Genomic DNA, 15,296 nt, shown 5'->3' on the forward strand with positions numbered 1-15,296 from the left:
AAGCCTCAACTATGATAAACAAGGGGTCCACTTATACACCAGGATGATTCTTTTTAAAAAATTGAAAGTGATGACTCTTCGGTAAGAAGAAAAATGCATGACCAAGCCACAAGGACTTTAAAGTGGCCTTGAAAATTGAAAAAAAAAAAGAGAACAAATATCCTTTTTCAGATGGACTTTTCTTCCCTGTTTCTGGGAAGAGCTAAGGGTGGGACCCGCTGGAAATCCACTCATCTAACCAGTAATGCTTTTGAAGACAATGTGATGAGTCTTCTCTGGTGAGCTCTGGAGCCACACTTTCCAGTACGAGTGAGAGGGTAGTGGCACCCTCTGAGGCTGAGGCTGTCTCAGTGGCTGCCCTCCTGTGCAGAACATCAAGGACTCAGCATGTTTAGGAGCTCAGACTTGGGCCAGAGATGTAGCTTACCGGTAGAGCACTTGCCTGGCACACAGGAAGCTCTGGCTTGATCCCCAGGACTACAAAAAAGAAAAACAAAAATTCAGTCTTGAGTCTCAGGGAGTCACTTTCATTTAGCTCCCCTGGCCTTATAAGAAGAGCGGGAAGGATGGGGGGAAAAACCTAAGGATTAGGACTCTGTGGCCCTCAGGTATACCTCTGTCTTCCAGATACAGCTTATATAACCCTGTTCAAGGCCCTTCACCTGGTTAAGCTGGTTTCTTCTTTGTCCAGTAGTAGTAGTATCATCTGTCCTGCCTTCCTGAATGGGCTAGTACTTTGTATAAGTGAAATGCGTTATGTGAAATGCACTGTATGTGGTGCAGTGTTGAGTTTAATATTTTAATATCCAGAAAAAAAACCTCATTTCTGAGGTGACTGCATTTGATTTTGTCTTTTAAATCAGTGCTGTTTTACTTTTCTATTACTCAGCAAGTTGTCCTTGTTTATATGGTGAATGATGAAGCCTTGTTCTATATAGTGATAATAAACTTTCTTTATTCAGCACATACCACCCTGCCAACCCTTGGCATTTGTATTGGCATTGGAATTTCTTTTATTTACATCATCTCATTTTTTCACAAGAACTCTTTGAGGCCCATATTCTTCCTCTTTCTACTATTGATGAAACTGAGCTTAGAAGGGCTATGATAGAGGGACCAGAATATGCCCTAGGGTTTGTCTCACTGCAGAATGCTGGCTGCCCCTGGATTCGTGATGGTCACACCCCTGCACTTCAGAATATTGCCCAGAACTTGTAAGTGAGTAAGCAGAAACAGCTCCTAGCTACAGTAGGGAAGGCAGAAAGTGAGAAACATAAATATGTTCCCTCTTTTATTTTTTTTTTATGGGTACCAGGGATTGAACTCGGGTCCCTGCACTGGCAAGGCAGGTGGTGGAACCACTGAGCTAAATCCCCAGCCCTTGTTCCCTCTTTTAGAAACTATTCTTTTCTTTTTTAAAAGCTAGGATCTGGCTAGGTTGCCTACACCGGTATTGAACTCATGGGCTCAAATGATCCTCCTACTTCAGCCTCCCAAGTAGCTGGGACTACAGACACATGTCACCACATCTGGTTTATTCATATATATATTTATATAATTTTTTTCATCCTAATAAGCTCCATAGTTTTGTCCTAAGTCTACAAAATAGCAAATTAAGAAGAGGATAAGCAAATACTGTGGGCACTGACAGTAATAAGTAGATGCTCTCTCTAAGATTCCTTTTTAGTTGTAATGTTCTAAGGTGTCAGCAGCCTTGACAAACAACTGTTTTGGACTACTTGTTTGTGTGCCCCTAAAATCCATATGTTGAGCCTTAACCCCCAGTGTGGTTTGGAGACAAGACCTTTAGGATGAGTTCATGAGAGTGAGGCCTCCTGGCAGGATTAGTGGCCTTATTGAGAAGAAAAACCAGACCTTAATCACGCTCCACTATGTGAGGACACAGCAACCCAAACTAAGACAGCAAACAAGGAGACAAATTAACTAAAGACAGAAGTAATAACAAAAAAGCACACCAGTCTGGGGCCTTTTTTTTTTCCTCGTACCAGGGATCAAACTCAGGACCTGGCACTTGCCAGGCAGGCACGGCACCACTGAGCGACATATCCCTGGCCCTCTGGGGCCTTTTTGGTGGAGTACATTTGATGGCTTCAAGTCACCAAGAAAAATTTACAGCAAGATGAGCTATGTTAAATATGTTTAAGAAACATCTAATGCATTTTAGAAAGGTTTCCTGCAAAGGGAAAAAGAAAAAATTTAAGTTTTAACATTAACCTCGGAAAAACTCAGTTTCCAGAATACTTCTAGATAGCCAAAGAAGGTGGTGAGTAGGAAGGAGTCAAAACCAGCAGTTACTAGCCTTAAGTGGATGCTGTTATGCAAATAAGCTCTGTCTTTCACTTCTACCTGCCAGTTCATTTACTGCTCCCTGAGAAGGACCTTTACCCACTCCATGATTTCAGCTTGTTTATTCAGCAGAGTCAGAGTGCCTGCTATGTGACTAGGACCAATGTAAGCCCTGGAAAGACAGTGGCTTATGGAAGATATAGTCCTGCCCTTAAGTTGTCTTTGGTTTATATCAGGAGAAAGGCAAAAATGTATTAGAATCAAACTCAGCATAGACTGCTATAGGACTGCACAGCAGGGGACTATACCTCTCTTTTTTGTGGAGGGCAAAGAGAGGATGACAGGGTGATGGGCTTTCCAGGGAAAGTGGTGCTCAAGCTGAATCTTAAGTAGGCATTAAGCTTAAGGAGAGTATTCTAAGCAGAGGTGATAGCTGGTGTAAAATTTCAGAGGCCAAAGAGCAAAGTACACTTAGAAATTTGCAAATGTACTGTAATTTGGCCTTCATATAGAAGTTAGCCAAGGGGTAGAGGGAGAGGTGGGAAAAAAGAAAGAGAAACAGCACAGATGAGGTAGGCCATTACATACCATGTGAGAAGATCTGGATTTTATTCTATGTGGCAACCAGGGAGCTTTATGGGTCTGAGGCAGGGCTCACATACCTTTCCAGCTGCTGCTCTCCTTCCCTCCCCCTGTAACTGGTCAGGCTCAGTCTTTACTGTTACTGCAAAGGCCAAGATTATTCTTGCCTGAGTCCTCTACACTTGTCATTCCTCCTGCCTGGCATGTACTGTAAGGATTATTTTGGTTGCACTGTACTACCTATATTAGAGTAGATAAGCCAGAAATGGAGATGGAATAGGAGAGTCAGCTGCAGTGGTCTAAGTGAGAAGAGATAGAGGCCTCACCTGGGGAAGTGGCAGTACTTAGGGTTAGTACTATGGATAGAGAGGCACAGACAGATGCACATACTATTTTAGGAGGTAGAATGGAGAGTGTTTGGTCAGTGTTGGATTTAGTGAGCAAGGATGATGCCTCAGACCATTGGTGTTCAAAGGGATTAGAATAGCAACAGAGTACATGTGATCCCAGTGATCTACCTCATGGTGTGTTTTGGGACCTCACTGCACCATTGAGAAGCAAGCTGCCTGGCTTTTGTTTGCTGAATTGTTAATAAAGCTTATAGGTTCCAGCTGCATTAATGCAGCCATGTCCTTGCTCATGTCCAACCTTAATATTTATGATTATATGCCTGGGCTCTCTATAGACTAATACCTAATAACATGCTTACTTGTGAGGATAATGGAATAAATGAGACAAAAAATTAGAGTAAAATACCAAGATGGTTATGATCAAGTAGTTCTTATTAAGAACCATTAAATGTATGGCTCAGGTTTCCATATGTAAGGTCCCTTTAACAAACTCAGCTTAAGTCATATGCCCCTGACTAGAAATGGTTCTCTCTGCAGTTGTTTAAACTCTAAAACCCCGACATTCCCAAGCCAGGGCCCCACTGAACAATGGACTGCTACTTCTTAGAGTTATTGTGTTTACATTTGCTACTATAGAGATTTGGTTTGTTTCCGAAAGATGCATTTTAACATTTTGTGGTGAACCACATGTGTTATATTTGAACCGTGTGTGACGCAAGGGATACGGGTAACCACTAGGCTTAAAGGGGGAAGGGTGAGTATTTGAGTTAGCAGAGGTAGTTCTTGCCAATTTAAAATGAGCTGGTTAGATGGCCAAAGGAAATGTTTAAATGTATGTGTGTGTGTCTACACACACACACACACACACACACATTTTTATATGCTTAAAAGAGTAAGTGGAGATAAAATTTATTAAACTGGACTGTGCTATTTATCTATCCAAGACTGTATGGCCATCACTTTGGAATTGGATAATATGTAACTCCCAATTGACCTAGAAGTGCTTCTAGGGCCAGATCTTATTCATGTCTTATTATATTTTTAGTGATATAAATTATGAGGAGCCAAGCAGAGAAAGGGAGAGAACTTCAGTGGATATTGGAGTGGTTCCTGAATTAATAACACCAATGGAAAACTAATGGGATGGGTGGAAAGTTTCAGATTCTAATGGCTTGGTTTTTCTGGTGACAAGCCCCACCCTGAAGCTATCCAGGAGCCCACTGGGAATTGCCTCTTTGGAAAAACCAGTCAAGAAAAGCTAATTTATCCATGGCCCATTGTGAATTTATTTCTTCATTCAAAAAGGATAATTTGAATATAGAAGTATAGTAGTTATCTCTTGCTGTGTAACAACTACCCCAAAACATAGTGATTTAGAATAGCACACACATATTGTTTTACATAGTCTATGAGTCTGGAGACCTGAGTATAATTTAGCTAGGTCCTCTGCATCAAAGTTTCTCACAAAGCTGCCATCAAGTGTTTGCCAGGTCTGGAGTCTCATCTTAAGGCTCAACCGGGGAAAGATCCACTTTCTAGCTCACATAATTTTTAGTAGAATTTAGTTCTTTGTGGATTGTTGGACTGAAAAACTCAGCTATGTTGGCTGAAGGCCACCTTTTAGTTCCCTGCTACCTGGCCTCTAACATGGCATATTGGGCCGGGGAATGTAGCTCAGTGGCACTGTACCTGCTTGGCAAATGCAAGGTCCAAAGTTCGATCCCCGGTATCAGGAAATAAATAAATAACCTAGGATATTGCTTCATGAAAATATACAGGCCAAGAAGGCAGTAGAGAATCTGCTAGCAAGATGAAGCCATAACTTTTTGTAACCTAATCACATAAGTGACATCCCATCAACTTTGCCACATTCCATTGGTCAGAATCAAATTGCTAGTCCAGGCCATACTCAAGGGGAAGAGATTCCATAAGACATGAACAATAGTAGGCAGGGATCTATCTTAGGCAATTTGGGGTGCTATAACAAAATTCTCTTGGACTAAGTGGCTTAAATAAAAGATTTATTTCTCACAGTTCTAGAGTCTGGGAAGTCCAAGGTCAAGGTCCCCTCAGATTTAGTGTCTGATGAGGGCTGTCTTTCTGGTTTATTGATGATGGTACATTCTTGCTGTCTCCTTACATGACAGAGGGAATGAGCTCTAATGGAAAATATCACGTGGGGGATTCAAGCTTCAGCAGATGAATTGAGGGCATGGGGAGTAAAGGAGAAAAACTCAAAAAACAAAAACTTTTTTCTGTACTGTACTTTCATATACTTCACTTCTGACACCAAATGGCAGATGTGTGGGTTTTTCCCAAACCAGCTAATTCTCCCAACTCTAGACACCATCTGGACATCCTGCAAGTAAATTATAACACTGACTACCTAGAGTTAGTACAGACTCACAGTTTAAGGGCACAATTCCACAAGATTGCAGTCCATTTCAGATACAGTTACAAGTAGTGGGCCCCAGGTTAGCCACATTTCTGTCAAACCTGACTACAATTCAAGGGTTCCTACAACCTCCCCTCTGTTTTATAACTTGCTGTCAGGGCTCACAGATCTTGGAAACACATTTATCAATTTAGTATAAAGGATATGTTAAAAATACTGATGAACAGCCAGACAGAAAGTGTGCTGAGCACAGAAGCTTCTGTCCCTGTGGTGTGTGCTACCCTCTCAGCACATGGTTGTGTTCACCAACTCAGAAATTCTCTGAACCCCATGTTTCAGGAATTTTTAGGGAGGCTTCATCATGTAGGAATGACCATTTATTAACTCAATCTCTAACCCCTTTCGCCTCCCTGGAGGATTGGAGACGGGGCTGAAAGTTTCAAGTTTTTAATCATGATATGGCCTTTCTGGTGACCAGCCCCCATCCTGAAGCTAGCCAGGAACCCACCAAGGATTGCCTCATTAGAACAAAAGATGCTCTAATCACCTAGGAAACTTACAGGAATTGGGAGCAGGAATGAGAGGCCAAATGTGTGTGGGATGTTTTGTTTTGTTTTAAGACAGGGTCTAGCTTTATAGTTCAGGCTGGCTTTGAATTTACTATGTAGCCCAAGCTGGCCTCAAGCTTACAGCTATCCTCCTGAGTGCTGGGATTACAAGTGTGCACCAACATGCCTGGCATAATTTTTTGTTACATTAGGGTAGTATACAAACATTTAGTTGATAGGAAGATAATTGAAATCTATCTTTGAACGCTGTCTATCAAGTTGGTACCTGTATTTGAGTTCCTGTATTTATCAGATAGTTTTTTTTTTTACTACACCAAAACATTTGATATGTGCTTGTAAAACATTAATGTCCTCATTGGTAGGCTGAATAATGCCCCCCCCAAAGATGTCTATGTCATAAACCCTAGAGTCCATGAATATATGATCTTTGATAGCATAAGGGACTTTTCAGATGTGGTTAAGGATTTTGAGATGGAGAGATCTTCCTGGATTATCCACACATCCAGGGTAATCAAAGGTCCTTATAACAATGAAAGGCAGGAAGTTCTGAGTCAGAGAAGGCACTGTGACCATGAAAGTAGAAGGAGGGAAAGAGGTAGGTGATGACAGAAGAAGGGGGCATGTTGGTACAAGCCAAGGAATATGGACAGCTTCTAGGAGATGGAAAAGGCAAGGAACAGACTCTTCCCTTGAGCTTGCAGGAAGGATTTAGTTCTGCTGACACCTTGATTTTAGCCCTGTAATATCCAAGTAGTACCTCTGGCCTTCAGAACTGGAAGATGATAAATGTATGTTGTTATAAGCCAGTAGGTTTGGGGTAATTTTTTCCAGAAGCAATAGGAAACTAATTCACTCATCAAGAGGCCTTGGGGAAACCCACTTATGACATTTTTTAAGAAACAAGGGATTTGAGTATAAATTATAGCATAATGGGCTTCTGAGAGCTTTTCCTGCCCTCAGTAACTATGAAGCATAATTTACATTTGTAACTTCTCTATTTTCAGGAAAATGTTCCCCTTTCTCTTCTATAGTAAATCCTATCCATATTGACATGCTAAAATGAAATGTCTTTGGATTCATTAAAGAGGGATATGGGTTTCTTATATTCTTCAATATAAAGCAAAAACATGGTGTTTAGCAGAGAATGCTGAGGCTTCCACTTGTAAAGCTTCTGGCTTGTTATTTATTTGTACCTCAGAAGTGGAAATATTGGCTGAGATGAAAGTACCTGGCACAGATTGCTTTTCCTTTTTCGTGTTTCACAGCCAGATGTTGTGAAATTCTATTTTTTCTTTTTCTTTCTCTCTAGTGCCTGGAAATCTTGGCTGCTACAAGGATCATGGAAACCCACCTCCTCTAACTGGCACCAGTAAAACATCCAACAAACTCACGATACAGACCTGCATCAGTTTCTGTCGGAGTCAGAGGTTCAAGGTAATGGCTTTGTGGATATGTAACTGTAGAAAAAGCTAAAGATCCAAGTGTGTTTTGCTGAGGTAACTTAAAAATGTGTATTTTTTAAAAAACCCCATCAAACCATACAACTCTATTTTTCTGCCAAGGAAAAATTAGAGGAATGGGCTTGGGATTCAGGAGGGTGAGGCACCATTCTTGTTTAAGAACTGGGAGGAAAATTTCCAATACATAGCAGCATCTTTGCTTGACCCTTGACTGAGTTATGTATTTGTGCCCTTGTGTATTATGAGCAGGGACATCATTGTGTGCGCAGAGAATCTGAGAACAAGCCAAGGTAGTGGTTTATTTCCTTTATAGATTACTGGGCTCTAATGAGTTTACCAATCCAAAATGTTTTCTTTTCTTCCTGTGCATTTTTTTATCTGAAATTAATCCCTTAATCTTTAAGGTTCAAGAATGCTATTGTTGGGCTGGGGATTTAGCTCAGTGGTTCCGCCGCCTGCCTTGCAAGTGCAAGGTCCCACGTTCTATCCCCAGTACCCAAAAAACCCAAAAAAACATAAAGAATGCTTTTGTTTGTTGTATCAAAAAAGGAGAAAAAGATTCCTCTTTCCTTCCTTTCCTTCCTTCATCTTTCTCTCTGACTTTCCCTCCCACCTTTCATTACTTCTTTCCTGTCTAATGGCCCTTAATCAGTCCCAAGCAAGGAAGATAGCTTTTCAGGGTTCAGATCTTATTGAGACAAGTGGCTGATAGTGCCCCCACGATCCAGTCACCTTCCAAACACGTGAGACTTTTGGGAACATTTAAGATCTAAACCATAACATGATGGAATTTGGAAATTCACCGTTTGGTAACTATCATAGTAATAATTGATTTAGAAACTAAGTATCAAGATATGTAAATATCCCAAATCCTCATTTACTAGTGATAAAAGTTTATATACCCTCAAGAATTGCCCCAGAAAATACTTACTAACTACAGAGGGAAAACAAATGATTCTACAGTGGAGAAAACTGGCATAATTACCTTACTCAGGTGACCAAATTTAATATTACTAGTGATATCACAAAAAGTAGACATTGTACTAGCCCATTAGGACAAGAACATAAGATCACTATGTGTTTTCTGCCAAAAACACATACTGTGTATTTATTTGTGAAGAAACAACAAGCAAATACATAACAAAGGACATCCTACAAAATGATTGATCTTTATTCTTGGAAAACCTTACTGTCATAGGAGTCAAAGAACTGACTTCTTTGAAGATTGAAGAATTGACAGAAAATACATCTCTGACCTTGGATTGCATCCTTTGCCTATAAAGGAATGATTGAGGCAATTGCCAACTTGAATGGGGTTGCTAGGTGAAGGGAGTAGAGCAGTTTTTCGTACTGTTCTTGCAGCTTCTCTGTAGGTTTGAAATTATTTCAAAGTGAAATATAGAAAAAAAATGAAATACAGCAAAAGCATTTGAGAAAACACAAAACTCATTAATGACAGAAGTCAGCAAACTATGAATAGAAGAAGGGAGCATCTTCTTGATTAAGAGTAACTTTTTTAGAAGGAATAAATTTAACAAAAAAATTTAGATTATATACTGAAAACTATATTAGATTGCAAAGGAAAATTAATGAAAATCTAAATAAATGGAGATATAGACCTTTTTCATAGATTTGAAAACTCAAATTTATCCATAGATTCAATGTAATCCTGATCAAAATCATAATATGATTTTAAAGGAACTGACAAGCTGATCATAAAATTTGTTGAAAGGATTTTCAACAAATGCTTAGAGAAACAGTAGGACTCTTTATGAAGAAAAATGAAACTTTATCCTTACATCATTTCTTATACGGAAAGGTAAAGAATAACCAAAATAATTTTGAAAAAAGTCAGCTTTGGAGGAATTACCCTGTCTGATCTGAAGATGTTCTATAAAGCTACAGTCATTAAGCAAGTGATTTTGGCATAAGAACAGTCACATGGATTTTGAGTTAGCAAACAATAGCCCATGGGCTAAATCCTACCACCCACCTTTTTCTTTTCTTTTCTTTTTCTTTCCCCCCTGGTACTGAGGATCAAACTCAGGACCTTGTGCTTTCGAGGCAGGTGTGGTGCCACTGAACTAAGTCCCTGGCACCCACCTTTTTCTTTAACAAATAAAATTTTATTGAAACACAGCCATGCATATGGATTTATATATCATCTATAGCTATTTTCATGCTGCAACAACAAAGTTTAGTTGAGAAAGAGTCTGTGTGACACACAAAATCAAATATTTACTCTCTAACCTTTTTTAGTTCCTGTATTTATATGGATAACTGATTTTATTTTTTGGTACTGGGGATCGAACTCAGGACCTTGCACTTTTTTTTGGTACCAGGGATCGAACTCCGGTCCTTGTGCTTGCAAGGCAAGTGGCGGAACGACTGAGCTAAATCCCTGGCATGGGCAACTGATTTTTGACAAAGGTGCCTGGATAATTCAGTAGTGGAATAGATTTTCAACAAATGCTTCTGGAGTAACAGCAGGGCACTTTACAAACAAAAATGAACTTTTATTCTTGCTTCATATCAGGCAGAAATTAAATTTAAATTATACTGCTTAAAAATACTGTTAACAGTGGGATAAAACATGGACATGTGGATGAATGGAATATAATTAAGAGTACAGAAATAAACCCATACATTGATGGTCAACTGATTTTCAACAAAGATGCCAAGATTACTTAATGTGAAGAGGATAGTCTTTTCAACAAATGGTACTGAAACAACTGGATATCCACAAAGAATGAATCTGAATCCCTGTTGCACACAATATATAAAAATTAACCAAAAATAATCAAAAACCTAAATGTAAGAGCTAAAACTATAAAACCTTTAGAGGGAAGCATAGGTATAAACATGCCTGACCTTGGAATAGGCAGTGGTTTCTTAGTTATGGTACTGAAGGTCCGAGTAACCAAAGAAAAAATAGATAAATTTGACTTCCTCAAAATTAAAAACGTTTGCACATCAAGTACACGAATAAGAAAATGAATAGAAAACTCATAGATAAGAGAAGATATTTACAAATAATATATCTGATAATGATCTAGGGTCCAAGATGTATAATTAATACAGGTTCTCAATTCTCGCGTTAACGTGGACAACGTGCTACTGCTCCCTGAGATTTGTAGTCGCTAGTCTGTCATTTGGCTCATCCTTCCCGTCTGCAAGGCACCCCGACTCTAGATTGGCACAGCTGGGTGCGGGCCGGAATGGGCCGGCTTGCTCTTAGTTACAGATTTGAGAAAGTTTCGTAGTGAAGGGAGGGGAAAACACCACTTTTAATTGCTCTGAGGACCACTCCCAAAGGGACGCAGTAGACGTATTTCTTTCAGGAGACAGGAAGGGACAGGGAACGGGCAGTGTCCGCCGTCTTGGTGAAGGCAAAGGAAGGTGCTGGGAGCTGCACGATGGTCGGCTCTGCCAGCTCAAATGCGTCATATTAATAAAGAGAAAAGGAAGGTTGAACCTTTCTTGCGCCCCACCCTTCATACACACCCCTTCTCTCCACCCCGCTGTCACCACTAAACTCGTGGGGCCCTTCGCCTGCCTCGATTGTTAAGCCTCTGCCTGAAGGAAGCTTAGCAGCCAGTGCCTCAGAACAGGCTTAAGATAGCGCCGAATGAGGGGCGAGGGAAATGCCGACCAATTGCGTTGCAGCAGGCTGTGCAGCTACCTACAACAAGCACATTAACATCAGCTTCCCCAGGAACTAAAATCAAGGAATCTGTTGAAGAAAAACAACAATTGCTCGCTCCCTGGACCATCTAATTTAAAATCAAACATTAGTAATCAACAAGTACTGCTTGAACACAGTTATGCCTTTAGGAATCCTATGGAAGCAAAAAAGAGGATAACTAAACTGGAAAAAGAAACAGCCAGCTTAAGAAGAAAAATGAAAATTTGCCTACAAAAAGAACGTAGAGCAACTCGAAGATGGATTAAAGCTACATGCTTGATGAAAAATTTAGAAACAAATAACGTATTACCTAAGGGCACATCAGAACACATTTTACCAACTGCCTTAAGCAGTCTTCCTTTGGAAGATTTCAAGATTCTTGAACAACATCAACAAGATAAAATATTACCAATTCTCTAAATCTAAAAAAACCCCAAGAGTACATTCACTTAAATATCTTGCACAGAACTTGATGCCCATCCACTATTCTTTTCAGAGGTAAAGATATTTATGGCAAAATTGAGTATTTAATAAAGTTTTACTTGAAGTAACATTATTACTATATAATTTATGAAGACTACAAAAAAAACTTTTATTTGAGAATTAATGGAAGTGCCTTATGTGAGAATTATATACTTAGAAATTTTGCTAGGAAGTTGTATGTTTGCAAGGTTTTTGTGTTTGTCTTTTTAAACTACTGTTAAAAACAGCCTATCACACATAATATGTTTATATTTTAAAACAAAGATTTTCCTGTACCAAAGCTGGGGTGTTACACTCTAAATAAGATGCCAGATACTAATTAATCACATTAAATGTGACCTTAAAAAAATTAATACAATTCAACAGTATAAAGACAATTCAATTTAAAAAATGGGCAAAGGGGCCGTGGATTTAGCTTAGTGGTTTCGCTGCCTGCTGCACAAGCGCAAGGACCTGAGTTCAATCCCTGGTACCAAAAAAAAAAAAAAAAATGGGCAAAGGATTTGAATACATATTTCTCCATACAAGATAGACAGCTGACCAATAAGCACATGAAAAGATGTTCAGTGGCATTAGTCTTTAGGAAAATGCAAATAAAAATTCATTAGATACTACATGGCTGTATATATTTATGTTTTGAATTTTTTATTTTTATTAGTATATCTTTTCAGTACATAATGATTACATTCATTGTGGGGAAATGATACGTACACATAACACATCTAAATTCTTTTTTTTTCCTATCCCCTCCATGCTCCCTTTTTTGGCCAGCATCAGATTCACTTATTTATCTTATAAGTCCTTGTAAAGTTAATTACATACATACAGATTTTAACAGCCAGACTAACAGGCCAAAAAACATGTAAACACTTAAGACAATTATCTAAAATCAACAGCATAGTTTTAGGTACATTGTCCATGATGAATTACATTTTTTCTTCTTGTCTGTCTTTTATTTTGTACTTTATTTGTATATTGAGTATCTCATATAAGACAAGCCAAGTGATATTTAAGCTTGTATGTCTGATTTACTTAACGTTATGGTATTATAGTCTCAAGGTGGATCCATTTTTGGCTATAGGTATATTTTTTTTAAAAGGACAATAACAAGGGGCCAGGGATTTAGCTCAGTGGCTCTGCTGCCTGCCTTGCAAGTGCAAGGTCCCAAGTTCAATCCCCAGTACCAAAAAAAAACAGGACAATAACAAATATTGGTGAGTATGTGGAGAAACTGGAATCCTTATACATTGCTGAAATGTAAAATGGTGCAGCTACTGTGGAAAATATCCTAGCAGTTTCTCAAAAAGCTAAACAGGGCTGGGGATTAGCTTAGTAGTAGAGTGTTTGTTTAACATGTAAGAGGCCCTTGGTTCACTGCTCAGCACTGGGAAAAAAAAAAGTTAAACATATGATTTCCTTGTAACCCAGCAATTGCATATCTAGGGATATACTCAAGGGAGTCAAAACATATATTCACACACATACACTCACACACATGATTTACACAAATGTTCAGTAGCATAATTTATTATAGCCAAAATGTGACTATTACTCAAATGTCCATCAGCTGATGGATGGATAAACAAAAAGAAGTATTCCATACAATGGAATATTATTCCTCCATAAAAAGAAATGAAATGTTGATGTATTCTGTAATATGGATGAATCTTGAAAATGTTATGCTGAGTAAAATAAGCCAGACACAAAAGACCACATATTGTATAATTCTATTTATATGAAATGTCCAGAACAGGAAAATTTGTAGAGACATAAAATAGGTTAGTAGTTGCCAGGGGGTGGGATATGGGAGGAATTAAGACTAACTGAAACTAGTGCAGGGATTCTTTTTGAGGTGATGAATGTTCTGGAATTAGCATAGTTAATTGAATACACTAACAACTACTGAAATGTATACTTTAAAATGATGAGTTTTATGTTCTGTGAATTATATTTCATTTTTTAAAATAGAGGCTGTGAGTGTAGCTCAGCTGTAGATCACATGATTAGCATGCTTGACATCTTGGTTCAATCCCCAACACTCACACACCCCCAATTTAAAAAGGAGCTGAAACTAAGCTAGAAAAAAAATGTCAAAAATCTTATGATATTGGGTTAGACAGCAAGTAAGGAAGTGAAAAACCTCTATAAAGAAAACTATTGTACTCTGAAAAAGGATATTGAAGAGGATATCAGAAAATGGATATTCCTGTTCTTGGATAGGTAGAACCATTGTAGTCAAAATGGCCATACTTCTAAAACTGATACACAGATTTGATGCAGTTCCAATCAAAACACAAAAAGCATTTTTCACAGAACTAAAGAACTGTAAAAACTCAAATAGTAAAAAGCTAAATAATACAATTTAAAAATAGGCACAAGACCTGTATACTTCACAAAGAGAATACACTGATTGGGCTGGGGATTTAGCTCAGTAGTTCTGGTGCCTGCCTCGAAAACCCAAGGTCCCGAGTTCGATCCTCAGTACCAAAAAAAAAAAAAAGTAAAAGAAATGTGTGGAGAATACACTGATGGTAAATAAGCACATTAAATGATATTCAGCATCCTAAACCATTAAAACAATACAAATCAAAACCACAGTGAGATATAATTATACCCCTATTGGAATGGCTAGAATAAAATCCACTGATAATAACAAGTGCTGACAAAGACAGATCATCTGAGACTTATATGTTGTTGTTGCTAATATGAAATGGGACAGTCATCCTGGAAAAGTTTGGTAGTTCCTTAGAAAGTGAAATGTACACTTACTATGTGACCTAGCAATCACATTCCTAGTTCTTACCCTAGAAAAATGAAAATTTATGTTTACACAAAGTCTATACACAAATGATTATAGCACTGAATATTAAAACCAGAAACAGTCCAATGGATGAACAAATTGTGGTGTATTCATGTAATGCATTGTTAGATAATAAAAAGTGAGCTATCATTACCTGCATCAATTTAGATGAACCTCAAAGACATTACGTTGAGAGAAAAAAAAAGCCAGTCTCAAAAGGTTACATAGTAGGGCCTGGGGATTTAGCTCAGTGGGTCTGGCACCTGCCTCGAAAGCGCAAGGTTCCAAGTTCAATCCCTGGTACCAAAAAAAAAAAAAAAAAAGGTTACATAGTACATGATTCTATTTTATTACATTACATTCCTCAAAACACAGCTATAATAGTAGAAAGCTGGTCAGTGATTGCTAGGGGTTATGGCTGGGGGCTGTAAAGCAATAGCATGAAGCAGTTTTTTGGGGTGATACAGCTATTATGTACCTTGATAATACTTGTGATTGCACAAATCTGTACATGTGTTAACATTTATAGATCTATATGCTGAAATACAATACTATATGTTAATACAAAAGATGAAATACAAATTTTAAATGGGGCTTCTAATAAGTTTGCTATGAGTATTTGCTATAAAGCACTTGCTACCTGTCATGTAGTAAATAATCAAAAT

The 15,296-nt window shown here is 38.4% G+C and overlaps 1 protein-coding gene across 5 annotated transcripts in view; it reads left to right on the plus strand.

Annotated features, from left to right (window-relative positions):
• Positions 1–15,296, plus strand: part of Kremen1 (kringle containing transmembrane protein 1) — a 71,492-nt gene that overhangs the window by 34,893 nt on the left and 21,303 nt on the right. For all 5 annotated transcript variants that reach the window (XM_013071983.3, XM_087197993.1, XM_087197995.1 and 2 more), the window contains one exon: positions 7,513–7,637. In XM_013071983.3, the coding sequence (XP_012927437.1) occupies positions 7,513–7,637 (125 nt within the window). The remainder of the gene's footprint in view (positions 1–7,512; positions 7,638–15,296) is intronic.

The sequence above is a fragment of the Heterocephalus glaber genome, unplaced genomic scaffold (assembly GCF_053883595.1).
Source record: "Heterocephalus glaber isolate CG9 unplaced genomic scaffold, H.glaber_assembly_v1.0 deba00001687, whole genome shotgun sequence".
NCBI classification, from domain to species: domain Eukaryota; kingdom Metazoa; phylum Chordata; class Mammalia; order Rodentia; family Bathyergidae; genus Heterocephalus; species Heterocephalus glaber.